We start from the raw sequence: 16,387 nt of genomic DNA, 5'->3' as shown, positions 1-16,387 counted from the left end.
GCCCAAAGGCAAGGATGTTAAAGTGACTAATTTTGCACATTTATCTGCTGACACCATAGTCACTCATCAAACCCAAATAGTAAAAATACCATTAAGCATTCCTACACATATTCCGATTTAGTGCAACTGAGTAACAAATTGTACATGTTTAGGATCTGTTGGGTGACAGACAGGCCCATTTTACTTACCACACAGTCTGTTGGGGCAGTGACAGCTATTTATTGTGTGAGAGCACATGAACACCCTAACTTTTGACACCTTGTGGATCTATCAGTTATTGTTCTTTGAACACTGTTAAACATAGTGTAGATGCAGTAACTTGAAATATATGGCACCAAATCTACTGCCCTGTGCACCATTGCTCCTCTAGACTCAGTGAAACTTGTCATCAGGGTCGTGAGCACACCTTCACGTATTAACATTTTAAGGAGCTTCTGCACATGCGCAACTGGCATGACATAATTGCCTTATCGGCCAAAGACGTACGGATTTGATAAATAATGTGCACGGTTTGTGGCGTGCACTGCTAGCCCTTACCACTCAACTACAAGTTCATGTCAATGCCACCGGGTGGCAGCACACTGTATCAGCGTTTTATCCACGTCCACATGGCATAACTCCCACTAGGTGGTAGCACACTCCACAGATATGCCAATTCACTCACTGTATAGTAAAATTAGATCAGTCATCAGTATATGTTATAGTTATACTAATAGAAAAACCTATTTTGTAGGATTCTCAATGACATATAGTACATTAAGTTTTGGATTTTATCGTACAGTAATCCATCTGAGGTGCTGAGAACCATAAAGCACATCATTGTCGATTGTGAGACTGTAGCATTTATTCCTGCTTCTGACAGCTGTTGACTTTATGGACAGTCAGGTTTATCTGTACTGTAAGCCCAAATTGTACATATATATGAACACTCACGAAAAGCTGCCTCACTGGTTTCTCTGGTATTCACTTAAATATGGGGGCGGGGGAAGAAAGAAAAATGGCGTTGCACGAATCTGAGCGTGGAATGTCAGATCCCTTAATCGGGCAGGTAGGTTAGAAAATTTAAAAAGGGAAATGGATAGGTTAAAGTTGAATATAGTGGGAATTAGTGAAGTTCGGTGGCAGGGGGAACAAGACTTTTGGTCAGGTGAATACAGAGTTATAAATACAAAATCAAATAGGGGTAATGCAGGAGTAGGCTTAATAATGAATAAAAAAAATAGGAGTACCAGTAAGCCACTACAAATAGCATAGTGAACGCATTATTGTGGCCAAGATAGACACGAAGCCCACGCCTACTACAGTAGTACAAGTTTATATGCCAACTAGCTCTGCAGATGATGAAGAAATTGATGAAATGTATGATGAGATAAATAAATTATTCAGATAGTGAAGGGAGACGCAAATTTAATAGTCATGGGTGACTGGAATTCGGTAGTAGGAAAAGGGAGAGAAGGAAATGTAGTAGGTGAATATGGATTGGGGGTAAGAAATTAAAGAGGAAGCCACCTGGTAGAATTTTGCACAGAGCATAACTTAATCATAACTAACGCTTGGTTCAAGAAACTTGAAAGAAGGTTGTATACATGGAAGAAGCCTGGAGATACTAGAAGGTGTCAGATAGATTATACAATGGTAAGACAGAGATTTAGGAACCAGGTTTTAAATTGTAAGACATTTCCAGGGGCAGATAAGGACTCTGACCACAATCTATTAGTTATGAACTGTAGATTAAAACTGAAGAAACTGCAAAAAGGTGGGAATTTAAGGAGATGGGACCTGGATAAACTGACTAAACCAGAGGTTGTACAGTTTCAGGGAGAGCATAAGGGAACTATTGACAGGAATGGGGGAAAGAAATACAGTAGAAGAAGAATGGGTAGCTTTGAGGGATGACATAGTGAATGCAGCAGAGGATCAAATAGGTAAAAAGACGAGGGCTAGTAGAAACCCTTGGGTAACAGAAGAAATATTGAATTTAATTGATGAAAGGAGAAAATATAAAAATGCAGTAAATGAAGCAGGCAAAAATGAATACAAACGTCTCAAAAATGAGATTGACAGGAAGTGGAAAATGGCTAAGCAGGGATGGCTAGAGGACAAATGTAAGGATGTAGAGGCTTATCTCATTAGGGGTAAGATAGATACTGCCTACAGGAAAATTAAAGAGACCTTTGGAGAAAGGAGAACCACTTGCATTAATATCAAGAGCTTTGATGAAAACCCAGTTCTAAGCAAAGAAGGGAAAGGAGAAAGGTGGAAGGAGTATATAGAGGGTCTATACAAGGGCGATGTACTTGAGGACAATATTATGGAAATGGAATAGGAGATAGATGAAGATAAAATGGGACATATGATAGTGCATGAAGAGTTTGACAGAGCACTGAAAGACCTGAGTCGAAACAAGGCCCTGGGAGTAGACAACATTCCATTAGAACTTCTGACAGCCTTTGGAGAGCCAGTCCTGACAAAACTCTACCATCTGGTGAGCAAGATGTATGAGACTAGCGAAATACTCTCAGACTTCAAGAAGAATATAATAATTCCAATCCTAAAGAAAGCAGGTGTTGACAGATGTGAAAATTACCGAACTATCAGTTTAATAAGTCACAGCTGCAAAACACTAACGCAAATTCTTTACAGACGAATGGAAAAACTGATGGAAGCCGACCTCAGGGAAGATCAGTTTGGATTCGATAGAAATGTTGGAACACGTGAGGCAATACTGACCTTATGACTTATCTTAGAAAATAGATTAAGGAAAGGCAAACCTACATTTCTAGCATTTGTAGACTCAGAGAAAGCATTTGACAATGTTGGTTGGAATACTCTCTTTCAAGTTCTGAATGTGGCAGGGATAAAATACAGGGAGCGAAAGGCTATTTACAATTTGTACAGAAAGCAGATGGCAGTTATAAGAGTCGAGGGGTATGAAAGGGAAGCAATGGTTGGGAATAGAGTGAGACAGGGTTGTAGCCTATCCCCGATGTTATTCAATCTGTATATTGAGCAAGCAATAAAGGAAACAAAAGAAAAGTTCAGAGTAGGTATTAAAATCCATGGAGAAGAAATAAAAACTTTGAGGTTCACCGATGACATTGTAATTCTGTCAGAGACAGCATAGGACTTGGAAGAGCAGTTGAACGGAATGGACAGTGTCTTGAAGGGAGAATATAAGATTAACATCAACAAAAGCAAAACGAGGATAATGGAATGTAGTCGAATTAAGTTGGGTGATGCTGAGGGAATTAGATTAGGAAATGAGACACTTAAAGTAGTAAAGGAGTTTTGCTATTTGGGGAGCAAAATAACTGATGATAGTCAAAGTAGAGAGGATATAAAATGTAGACTGGCAATGGCAAGGAAAGCGTTTCTGAAGAAGAAAAATTTGTTAACATGGAGTATTGATTTAAGTGTCAGGAAGTCGTTTCTGAAAGTATTTGTATGGAGTGCAGCCATGTATGGAAGTGAAACGTGGACGATAAATAGCTTAGACAAGAAGAGAATAGAAGCTTTCGAAATGTGGTGCTACAGAAGAATGCTGAAGATTAGATGGGTAGATCACATAACTAATGAGGAGGTATTGAATAGAATTGGGGAGAAGAGGAGTTTGTGGCTCAACTTGACTAGAAGAAGGGATCGGTTGGTAGGACATGTTCTGAGACATCAATGGATCACCAATTTAGTACTGGAGGGCAGCGTGGAGGGTAAAAATCGTAGAGGGAGACCAAGAGATGAATACACTAAGCAGATTCAGAAGGATGTAGCTGCAGTAGGTGCTGGGAGATGAAGAAGCTTGCACAGGATAGAGTAGCATGGAGAGCTGCATCAAACCAGTCTCAGGACTGAAGACGACAACAACATGGGAGGGTGAGGGGGGGGGGGGGGGGGAGTCAAGGAAGGTGTGCTTTTGATCCTTACAGCTCTCAGCACCTCATTTGTATTCTAGTCAAGTGATGGATAGTACTGCTTGAATTTAATAATTTCCACAAATGGCAGTTTGTGTTTGGAGTTGGTGGTTTACTGTGCAGGAATTGGCTTTCCTGTGCAGTGTCAACATCAACCTGTATTGAGCACTAACAGAAAACAAAATTACCAGGAAAAATTAGCCACAAAGAAAGTAGGGCCTCCCCGACCAGATCCATTGTCTAAGAAAGTGTGAAATCAAATAAACATGACTACATGTAAATGTGTAACTAAGAAGTGTATAACAAATGTAAGTTGTTGTGTGAGTGCACAGTAAGAATGTCTGATTTTCAGCCCAGGAGTTAATTCATTAACTAATACATGAATTAGGGATCTTGTACATGTGTTCAAAAAAATAAACATAAAAAAAGAACAAAAACTCCCACTTACACAAAATTTTGAAATGGACAGTAGCAAAAGCTTAAACATTATTTCATTCTTGCTATAAACTGTACTTAATTATGTGCAACACAACAAAATTCCACAAAAACAATTCTTCCTCTTTTCAGACAAGTTATGCATATTATTATTATATCACTGACAGCAGCTGAAGTTGTATAAATATGTTGATAAGCATAACTGCTATACAGCAGATGCTATTAATTTCGCACTCTGATATTTATCTGTATTTAAAAATTTGTGAACACCCAGAATGTTTACCTACAAGCAGCCACTGATTTGGGGCCTAACTACCCAATAGCAAACCTCACAAACACCTCTCCTAAGAAATTTTCCAATATGTAGCATACCCTTGCTAACTACTCAACAACAACAATGACAGTAATAATAATAATAATATCAATAATAATAATAACTTTATTGTCATTCGGTCATTACAGTAATAGACAATGTCCTACACTTAGTACAGACAACCTTCTCAGACAGAACCTGCTCAGGGATGGGGATGTGCGCCGGCTCTGGATTGACTCTTCCCATGAGATAAACAGTGAGGGCTGGTGTGCCAGCCAGCCTGGAAGTGGTTTTCAGGCAGTTTTCCACATCCAACAAGGTGAATACTAGGCTCTTACTTGGATTCCATCTCAGTTACATGATTCACAAACTTTTAGAAAATGTTCAAACACTTGAACATGCAATATCATTAGATGCAGAAAGCTGAAGTACACAAATTCCATCACAGGGGATCTAGTGGTGTCAGGAGGGGCATCTGCTCACCCACTACCACTAATGAAACAGTCTATTGTGAACCAGGAAGTTCATAAAACAAATGACAGGATTAAAGCTCTATGTAGTAAATTTCAGAATGTGTGTCTAGTAGATGTAAGCTCTCTAGAAAGGGAGCTGCACACATCTCATGGTTTGCACATGAACAAAAGAGGCAAAAAGATCGTTAGTAGCAAAATTATTGAGGAATTCAGGCGACATTGTTCACAAAGTGATGAAAAGACGTCCATTACCATAGGGTGGTACAACCCACCTGAACAGAATCTGCCACAACACCAGCCACCGCTGGCAAACCAGGGAAACTTGTGAAGCCTGCTGGCCTCATTGCTAATCCAAAATTATCCTCTAAGGTCCAGCAGGTAAAACTCAGCCTTAAAATCATACACCAGAATCTTGGTAGTCTTAGAAATAAGCATAATGATCTAGATGTAATTTCACGGATTGACAAACCCGATATATTAGTTGTAACTGAACATTGGTACAATGAAGCTCTGGTATGTGTATGAAATTCTGCACAGCCTTCAGTAGAAAAGACAAGACTGGGGGAGGTGTAGCAATTTTCACTGTAAATGAAAGTAATTTTAATGTTATTGATGTGAGTGCCTTCTGCTTGGAAGTCTCATAATTTGCTGCAATAAACCTAAAATGGGGTAGAGATAACAAACAGTTATCAGTGTTTACAGGCCACCTGCAGCAAATACAGATACCTTTTTTGTAAATCTTTCTGACTTGCTTGTATATATAGACACAACATTTTCTGAGCCAAATGGTCATGTAAGTATTATAATTACAGGGGATATAAATATAGATTTATTAACAAATGATGTCAGCACCAAAAAGTTACATCGTCTGTGTGATGAATTTAACCTGACCCCACTCATTCGGGAACCCACTAGAGAAATTGGCAATAGTAAAACATGTCTTGACAACATAATAACAAATATGACCCACCTATCCCACAGCGCATTGGTTTTAAAACTAGCCATCTCAGATCATCATGCAGTACAGCTTAAATTGGAACTCCATGAGGCCCCCACTGTCACCACAGAACAACAGTTTGTAACTAAAAGAATAATGTATAATGACAACATAAATAGACTAAACTGCATGCTAGCACAAATAAAATGGTTTGAAAATAATAGCTTTTCATATGATAGCTTTGCTGCTGACTTCTATTACTGCTTTGATACCACATGCCCAGTTGCAATCACAAAAATGAAACAAACAAAAAATATAAACAAACATATTTGGGTAAATAGTAATGTCACTGAAGTGAGGGAAAAATTAAAACTACTCCACAGTGCAATGCTGAATAATAGAGAGATTCCTGAGCTAAAGGAAGCCTTCAAAATATATCAAGCACACTATAAGGACTTACTCACACAGACCAGGAGCAACTATGTTGCAAATAAGCTTCAAAACTCACACAACGTAACTGCTGGCATCTGGGCAGTCCTAAACAGTTTTAGAACCTGCAATGACAAATCCTGTATGGATTTTATTATTAACCACAACATGCTCATAAAAGACCAACTGGAAATTGCAAATATTTTTAATGAATATTTTTCTTCCATAGGGGAAGCCATAAATAACAAACATAAAAACATGCACTACAGTTTTAAAGGTAATACATGTGACCATAGTATACATCTAGCCCCTACAAACTCTGTAAAGGTAATGGGCATCATTAGCTCTCTAAAACCCTCTAATTCAGCTGGGCATGATGGCCTAAATACTAATGTTTTAAAAGCCTGTAGCCAAAATGTGTCTGTACCTCTGTCCGCAGCAGTCAACAATATAATAGAATCAGACACCTTTCCAGACAGACTAAAAATAGCACAGGTAACACCCATTTTTAAGAAAGGTGACAACAACAAAATAGAAAACTACAGACCAGTCTCAACCCTTCCTGTCTTTTCCAAAATAGTTGAGAAAGTTATATACAACAGGATTATAAACTTTCTTAACAAACACAACCTGATGTTTGAAAATGAAAATGGATTCCTAAAGGGTAAATCAACTAGCACTGCTGCTGCTCAACTAATTGACGAGGTGTTAGGAGGTATCGAAAGCAAGGAACATGTGGCAGGTGTATACCTAGACCTGGAAAAAGCCTTTGATTGTGTGAACGTTGATATCCTATTAGACAAGCTATGGAACATGGGCATTAGAGGTGCTGCTTATGACCTAATAAAGTGTTATATGAGCAATAGAAAACAGTTTGTTCTACTTAAAATGGAAAGTGGTGTCTACAAATCAGAGATCACTTGCATAAAATATGGCGAGCCCCAGAGCTCGGTGTTGGGCCCCCTTTTGTTCTTGATCTATGTAAATGATATTAAATACTGTACTATAAATTCCAAAATTGTTTTGTATGCCGATGACACATCCATTGTATGTAAAAAAAGATCATGTAATGAACTAGAGGCCGAGTGTAATAATGTGACAAAAGAAATTGTTCAGTTTTTTAATGAAAGCCACTTAAATGTAAGCACCAGTAAAACATGTTTGATGGAGTTTAACAAAAGTAGTTTGAATAATGAAATTAAATTATACATGGGCAACGAATTGGTAAAGAAAGATTCTAGTGTAAAATTCCTTGGCATAACAATCCAAAGCAACCTGAAATGGGACACACATATTGACTCCCTAGCAACTAAGTTGTCAAAATTATATTTGCAATCAGTACTATAGCAAGTTCTGTAGAGACACCGTAGTCCTAAAGACTGCATACCAAGCTCTTTTCTCCTCTCACTTGAACTATGGTATTGAAATTTGGGGGGGCAACAACCAAAGCTAATCTAGATAAGCTACTCATTCTTCAAAAAATGGGTGTGAGAATAATCTGTGGAGCATAATATAGGGAATCTTGTTGCAACTTGTTTCCAAAAACAGAGGTGTTAACTGTTACAAACTCATACATTCTAAAAGCCATATTGCTTGTGGAAAGACTGCACACAAACACTTATTCAGATTTCCACCAGTACAATACTAGAAATAAAGAAAGATTTTACATTGGCAGCCACAGAACAGCACTTTACGAAAAGGGGCCTCAGTATGCAGGTATAAAATTAGCTAATGCACTTTCCACAATTAAACTGAAACATCAGCTTAAGAAATTTTTAGTAAAACACCCTTTCTACACATTAGAAGAGTACCATACTTATATGAAGGACAACAAATGCTTTGTGAAATTATGTGAATAAAATTCAGTAAGCATCTTATTGTAATTTTGGGGTAATTAATGACGTATTCAGAAGAATGTGTCTTGTGTATCGTACAAATAACTTTAATCATTACTGACATATTCAGAAGAATGTGTCTTGTGTATTGTACAAATAACTTTAATCATTACTGTTTCTTTGTACATGTGCAGTGTACCATTCGATGTTGAATAAAGCTATTATTATTATTATTATTATTATTAGATCTGACATAACATGTTGACCCTGTTGATACATGGGTAAGACCACAATACATGTGTCTGCATGGAAACATCTTTTGATTTGTATCTCCTGCAGCAATATTATATGTGGATTGCTATGAATGTTGATACAAATGTTCAATTTCTTGTACATAGGAAATTACAAGAAATGATAAGTGTATTGAGTTTTGCATGTCTGCCAGTTGGTTGCTCTGACCAACTGATAGCTGACTACACATCATCTCACTGAACAAATTGTGCTGTGTGTAGCACTGTCATCCCAACACAACAACACCACCATCACCACCACCACCACCACCAACACTACCACCACCAACAACATGTTTATTTCCATTAGGCCATTTCAGCAATAGACAATGTGACAAGCACAGTACAATACAATTGATAATTTAAAAAGACCAACAGGGTAGCTGTTAACATCACAGTATTACATTATAGTTAATAAATTAATTTATGGAATGTCGTAGAACAGGTGTTCGACTAACAAATCAGGGCTTTCGAAACTCTCACATGACTGTATACATCTTCTTTTCTTTTTGATTTTATTTCTTGTCAGTAAACTGTATCCTGCTTTTTTCTTCTTTTTTTTAAGGGTGGATAGAAATTGAATATAATAAATAAAATTGTAATTTCTCTTGTTGTTGTAATCTGGTTTCAAAATTAGTAACTATTAATATAATCACCATTTTCAAAAATTTATCCAGCAGTCAGGTGTTTTATATTGTGTGCAGTTTCCATCGACTGATACTGCGATATCACCCAGAGGAGCCAGGTGCTGATGCTGACACAGAACGAATCTTTTATCAGATAGCAGAGGCATATGATGTTCTTCGAGATCCCCAACGACGAGCTGTGTATGACCAGTATGGCATTAAAGGCCTTCGTGAAGGAGTCCCTGGGCCTGAAGAGTATATTAAAGCTTATCACTATCATGGTGATCCAATGAGAACATACCGGTACAAGCAATATTCTATCAATCTTTTTTTAAGCTAAGTACATTTAAGTTTTTTGACAATTTATTTATATGTAGATATTTTTACATTAATTACTTTCTGAGGAATATAATACTATCTTAACCAGATCATATTACTGTTAATGCAAATGACTATGCCAGTTTTCTTTTGATCTGCAATTAAACATATTTTATAAAATCAGTTGGTACTGAGGGAATGAAATTAAGAAATGAGGCACTATAAGTAGTTGATGAGTTTTGCTATTTGAGCAACAAAATAACTGGCAGTGGCAGAAGTAGAGATGACATAAAATGCAGACTGGCAATAACTAGAAAATAGTTTATGAAAAGGAGAAATTTGCTCAAATATGAATTTAAGTACTAGGGAGTCTTCTCTGAAAGTATCTGTGTGCAGTGTAGTCTTGTGCAGAAGTGAAATTGTGTGATAATAGCTGAGACAAGAAGAAAATAGAAGCTTTTGAAATGTGATACTACAGAAGAATACTAAAGATTAGATTGGTAGATTGAGTAACTTATAATCAAACTGGTGGAAAATGAAATGTAGGCTGGAGTTTGACTAATAGAAGGGACCAGTTTATAGAGATGAAAATTTCTCGGAACGGAATAGAAAAATGCACTTACATCACTCAAACTTTTTTATTTTTCAATGTAGTCTCCTTGTAGATCAATGCACTTGGTCCAGCGATGTAACAGCATCTTGATCACATCTCAAAAATGAGTTTCCTCCAGGCCTGCAAAATAGTTGTCAATTCAGGCTTCACATTTGTCATTTGAAATGAATCTTCATCCACCAACAAAAATTTTCAGTTTTGGCAAGAAATGGAAGTCTTATGTACCCATATCAGGTGAATAAGGTGGGTGTGGCAACAATTCATACCTTAATTCACGTAATTTTGGCATGGCGATGGCACATGTGCAGGTGTGCATTGTCTTGATGAAGGATGACTTTCTTCTTTGCTAAACCTGGCCTGGCCTTTTTTCGAGTACCTTTTGATGCAATTTGTCCAAGAGGTTAGCATAGTAATCTCCAGTGATTGTTTGCCCAGTGGGGAGATAATCTACAAACAGAATCCCCTTTGCATCCCAGAACACTAATGCCATAACCTTTCCCGCCAAAGGAATTGTCTTTTTGCTTTCTTTAGTGGCAGAGAATCAGCATGTTTCCACTGCTTTGACTGTTGTTTCGTCTCTGGGGTATAGTAGTGCACCGAAGTTTCACCTGTGGTCACAAACTGGTGCAAAAATTCTTGTTCATTTCTCCTAAAACGAGCCAAACATTGTTCTGGTATGACCATTCTCATGCGTTTTTGATCCAGTATCAAGAGTCGCAGCAACCATCTTGCAGATAATTTTTTTCATTTCTAATTCTTCAGTTAGAATGTGATATAGCCTTTCAGATGACATATGGCAAGCATGAGCAATTTCACACACTTTCAATTGGCGATCCTCCATGACCATTTTGTGCACTTTTGCAATGATTTCTGGAGTAGTGTCACATCTTGGCTGACCACTGCACAGATCATCATCTAAGCTCTTCCGACCAAATTGAAATTCATTTGTCCACTTGGCAACAGTTGAATATGGAGGAGCAGAGTCCCCCAGTGTATTCTGGAAAGCAACATGAATGTCCTTTGCCTTCATACCTTTCTTTACGAAGTACTTAATCACTGTTCAAATCTCGATTTTTTCCATCTTTGCAAATCACTACATGGGAACAACAAAAGAGCCAAGTCACCACCACAGCTCTCTTCCAAGAGCACTGACATGGCACGTGGCACGTGTTTACAGGCAACAGTCCAATGAATATAATGTGAACAATTTGTGCTAGTGCTGACCTCTCATGGTGATTCCGTGAACTTTTCAAACCACCCTCATAACAAACCCTTGTATATCATCCAAGCTCTATTTGACAGAATGCTCAGCCAGGTTAGAGCCATTTTTGCTGTCATATGTAGCCACTCTTTTCACGACACACCCTGTATACAGCCAATTCTTGAAGACTGTGTTTTATAAAGGAAACTTTGAATATATAAAGTGAGTGGGAGATACAATACTGTAAGAAGAATTTCAAAGAGCACTGAAATATTGAAGTCAAAACTTCTTGAGTAGACAAATGAATGACCCAAGTGCTCTACCTGGTATGCAAGATACATTAGACAGGCTAAATGTCTTCTAATTCCAAATAGGTTGTCATCATTATCTTTGTTTCTCCATTATCCAGCATCAGGCTGGCTTGGGGTATTTATGGTACTTCTTCACTTTCCCCTGTGTTCCCATCATCCCTCTTCTATAACTGCTTTGTTCCAGGCCAGATTCTGTCTTCTTAAACTTGTCTTTTGAGTCAATCTGTCTTGCTCTAAGTCTCCCTCGTGCCCTCTGACTTCATCTCCCCCAATTTGTTTTGGTATTCTTCCATCTTATACTGTCTTTACATGTCCAAACCATTTTAACCTTTTCCTCTCAATTCTCTCAGCTCTCCAATTTCAGTCCCAACATTCTCATTTCTCAATCCATCTCTCCTTATTTTCCCTAACATAATTCTTTGAAATTTCATTTCACTGGATTGGATTCTACTCCCCTTTCTTCTTGTCATTGTCCACGTCTTCAATGCATATAACAGCATGGTGGTGAAGTATGCCTTGTACAGCACATTCTTACACCTCATTGGCACCTCCCTTCCACATACTAACACCCTCACACACTAGTAGCGTCTGTGCAGGATATGGTTGCTGATGAGCAGTGACGAATTTATGTCCGAAGCACTAAGCAAGTTCGTTCATTTGCCCAGAAGGGGAGGCCAACTGTGTTTGCCACATTTTGGTTGATTGACAATGACAGAATCAAGGTGCATGCCCTACAAGCATTCTCAAATGATTTTACAGTAACAATTCAGTAAAAAAATCATTTTTGCATTACTTATAGCTTTATATGTCAGGTTCATGATGATGTGACCATCATTTCATTCATGATCATAGTTATTGTGATATCTGCGTGGAAGTAAGACACTGCAAGAAATACAAAAAAGTTTGAAAACTAAAAATAGGGGTCGCTAAGATTTTGCAGTCACTAATCTGTTTGCTATGTACTGTTGTAGCCCATGGCGAATTAAAGTCACTCTACGAGTAAGTTGGCAGACGCCAAACTGGATGATTGAGTGAATTGGGCCCTCTGGTCAGTGGTGGCAGCCTAAATACATGCTGTCGAGAGGGTGTTGGCATCATGTTGCTTGTGGGTGTGTCTCTGGTCTCTCTCATGATAGGCGTGCTTGATCCAGTGATATTTGCTCCACCTTTGCCAAGCAGTGTGCTGGTGACAGCTTACGCCAGCACATTCCTGTCCCTGAAATGTGACACTGTTGTCGTGTAGGGAGGATGTGAACAACAATGGGAAGGGAAGCAGGGCACTAGATATAGAGATGAGCCAGGAGCCTTGACTGGAGGATGGCATGCTCCCAACTGTATGCTGCTTCATATGAAATTTGTCTAATATACCAAATTTTTCTTTATACTTGGGTAGAGGTCTCAATCTGTCACCAATCTCGAGAAAATTATGTGATGTAGCACACTCATTTGCATTCGTGTTGTGCCGGCGATAAGACCAGAGTGAAATATCCACAACATTCCTCATATTTCAAAAACAATTTGAGATTTTGGCAAATGACAGTATGCAAAGAGGAAAGAATTTTTTCAGATGTTTATTATGTGAAACGAGAAGGCTATGGGGTTGGGAGCAACATAATTGAAGTCATTACATGTTTATTTTGTACCGAGGGTGTGCTTTTCTGTAAGCTACTATCCTTACTTTTCCTCAGGTCATCTCTTAATAAACTGTTTCAGAATTCTCTCACAACTGAGTCTGTTCAACGTGTTAGTGAGACATCATTTTGTAAACTCCATTGTGTTTTTGCAAAAGAAGCACATTTTAACATGGCAACCAGGGAAATTTGTGGGTTTTACTCAAAAATCACCACTCACGGTGCTTCTCTGTAAGTCACAAATAGTTAACAAGCCAAGCGAAAATAAATCACTGCATTTTCAGTGGAATTGTTTTTATACACTAACCAAAGCAGATGTGACAGATCTTTTTCAACAGTCACCATGAAAGTGTGGGCATGGAGGGGCTCCACTTAATATTTACAAAAAATTTGAGTTTCAGTTTAGAACGGCACTTCCCCTCCAGTGCTCAGCATTTCCCCTACAGTGCCAGCCCATACCCCCACCACTACCACTCTCTCCACACATGCCTTGCTGTCTGTACATCTACCAGCCACAGTATTTGTTGTGGACTATAAAATGCATTACTCTGTTGTATCCTTTTGCTGACTTCTGCCTCCATTCTTGCGTTCTTCATTATAACACTACTTAGATATTTGAAGTTATCCTTAATGTCAGTATCCTGTCTTTGACATTAAACTGTCACTTGCGATCTCTGTCCCTCTGGTTACCACCATAGTCTTTCTTTTCTCCTCACTGCATTTCATTCCAAAGAAAGCAAGTGCTGATAGGGGTGAATTTATTTATTTATTGCTTCCAACAGAACTGTTGTATACGTTTATGTGATAGTTCATGTTTTTAATAGTTTTTGGAGTTGTAAATGTAGTGATTGATTACAAAGTTTTGGCTCAGCTCATTAGTAATAATAATAATAACGCAAAATTTTAAACATGGTTGAAGCAGCAACTGTTAAAATTCTTCACGATAAATGATAACAGCCAAACAGTTGCAGGATAAATATTTATTGAAATTCTTATCTTGCAACTGTTTGGCTGTTATCATTTACCGTGAAGATTTTTAACAGTTGTTGCTTCAACCATGTTTAAAATTTGCAGGATAAAGATTTATTGAAATCCTTATCCTGCAACTGTCTGGCTGTTATCATTTACCATGAATAATAATAATGATTTAGTAACTGAATAAAACATTATGTATTAGTCAAAATATTAAGAAAGAGAATACTTTAGGAGTGAAAGAGATCACTCACCAAAAAGCAGGAACACTTATTCATTGACATACACACTCAAAAAAGAAAGAAGACTGGCCAGATTTTGGAGCAATACTGTGAGCTAGAGTACAGATACATACAGAAAACATATACACATGCACACACACATATGCAAGTTTTCTTTCTTTTTTGTGCATTCTTGTTGGCATCTTGTTGGCATTTGGTGAATGGTCTCCTTTACTCTTAAAATACACGGTCCAGTCACATAAATGTGACCACCGTGTATTTTCAACATCAGTAACTACTAACTATGGCGGGTGGTAGCACTAGCAGTGGAGAGTGTATTAAGCATGTTGGGGGGATGTGGAAAACAGTGCATTCGTTGTTATAGTGTGGGAACAGAGAGATTTATGTGAAGTCTAAAACAGCATGATTATTGGCTTTTGGGCCAAGGGTGGAAGTATTTCCAAAGTGTCTATGTTTGTAAACTGTTCACCTGGTGCTGTGGTTAAAGTAAACCATGCATGGCAAAATGGTATTATCCAAAACTAGTGCTAAGACCACTGTGATGCACCAAAGGTCATAGATCACAGGGATGAACAGGAGCTGTTGGAACGTGTACAGGTGAATAGACATGCAGCTGTTGACCAACTGACTGCCCAGATGAAGCAAGGGACTACCAACAGTGCCTCCTCAATGACCATCCAGCGAATGTTGCTGCGTGTGGGCCTCAGCAGTTGATGCATCTGTGCTGACTACACCAATATTGCAACTGGACCTCACTGAGTGGCAAGAGATGGCCTTTTCAGATGACAGATGGCCTTTGGTGTGTATGGCAAGAAACGTCCACAAGTAAACATCCTGCAACTATCATCGGAAGAGTAAAGGGTGCAGAAGGGAGCGTTATGGTCTGGGGATTGTTTTTCTGGCATTCCATGGGTGATCTCATGATTCTGGAAGGCACACTGGATCAACACAAGCATGCATCTATCCTTGGGAACCATGTCCATCCCTACATGCAATTTGTTTTTCCTTGACCTAAGGCATCTACCAGCAGGATAATGCAATGTATCAAACAGCTTGCATTGTATGTGCATGGTTAGAAGAGCAGCAGACTGAGTTTACTGTACTTCTCTGTCCATCAAACTCTTGGATTTAAACCCAGTCAAGAATCTGTGGGACCACGGCGTTCGGTCTGTTGTCACAATGGATCATCAGCCAAGAACCCTACTGGAGCTGACCACGGCACTGGAGTTGGCATAGCTCCACATCCCTGTTGGTACCTTTCACAACCTCACTGACTTTCTTTCTGCATGTGTTGCAGTGGTCCTCTCTGCAAAATGTGGTTGTTCAGGCTTTTGATAAGTGGTCACATTAATGAGACTGGATAGTGCATTTACATTCACAAGGTTAAGTGTAGAGTCTTGTATTGCAAAGAAGCTGTGTTATTATCAGTGGCTGGTATCCTCTGTCAACAACACAAATGCACATGTGGATTAATATGGTTCTTTACTAACATGGACTGGAATTTTTTACTTAACTTGAATAGAATCCATGTTTTGTGGTACAGGCTCATCAGTAATAGTCCTCTCGCAGACTGATGTATGTCTCACTACTAGTGAAGTACAATTCTGATCGAGGTAAACTAGTCCTGTTATAGTCACTAATCTGTTTGCTATGTACTGTTGTAGCCCATGGCGAATTAAAGTCACTCTACGAGTAAGTTGGCAGATGCCAAACTGGATGATTGAGTGAATTGGGCCCTCTGGTCAGTGGTGGCAGCCTAAATACATGCTGTCGAGAGGGTGTTGGCATCATGTTGCTTGTGGGTGTGTCTCTGGTCTCTCTCATGATAGGCGTGCTTGATCCAGTGATATTTG

General features: G+C 38.6%; 1 protein-coding gene across 1 annotated transcript in view; it reads left to right on the top strand.

The window, feature by feature from the left end:
* The first annotated feature begins 8,678 nt into the window (after positions 1–8,678).
* Positions 8,679–16,387, top strand: part of LOC126101436 (dnaJ homolog subfamily B member 13-like) — a 73,327-nt gene continuing 65,618 nt past the window's right edge. The window contains exons 1-3 of the mRNA XM_049912094.1: positions 8,679–8,750; positions 8,843–8,915; positions 9,258–9,549. Of these exons, the coding sequence (XP_049768051.1) occupies positions 8,679–8,750; positions 8,843–8,915; positions 9,258–9,549 (437 nt within the window). The remainder of the gene's footprint in view (positions 8,751–8,842; positions 8,916–9,257; positions 9,550–16,387) is intronic.

This window comes from Schistocerca cancellata, chromosome 9 (genome assembly GCF_023864275.1).
Source record: "Schistocerca cancellata isolate TAMUIC-IGC-003103 chromosome 9, iqSchCanc2.1, whole genome shotgun sequence".
In the NCBI taxonomy this organism is placed as follows: Eukaryota; Metazoa; Arthropoda; class Insecta; order Orthoptera; family Acrididae; genus Schistocerca; species Schistocerca cancellata.
This window is presented reverse-complemented; position numbering and strand designations above follow the sequence as displayed.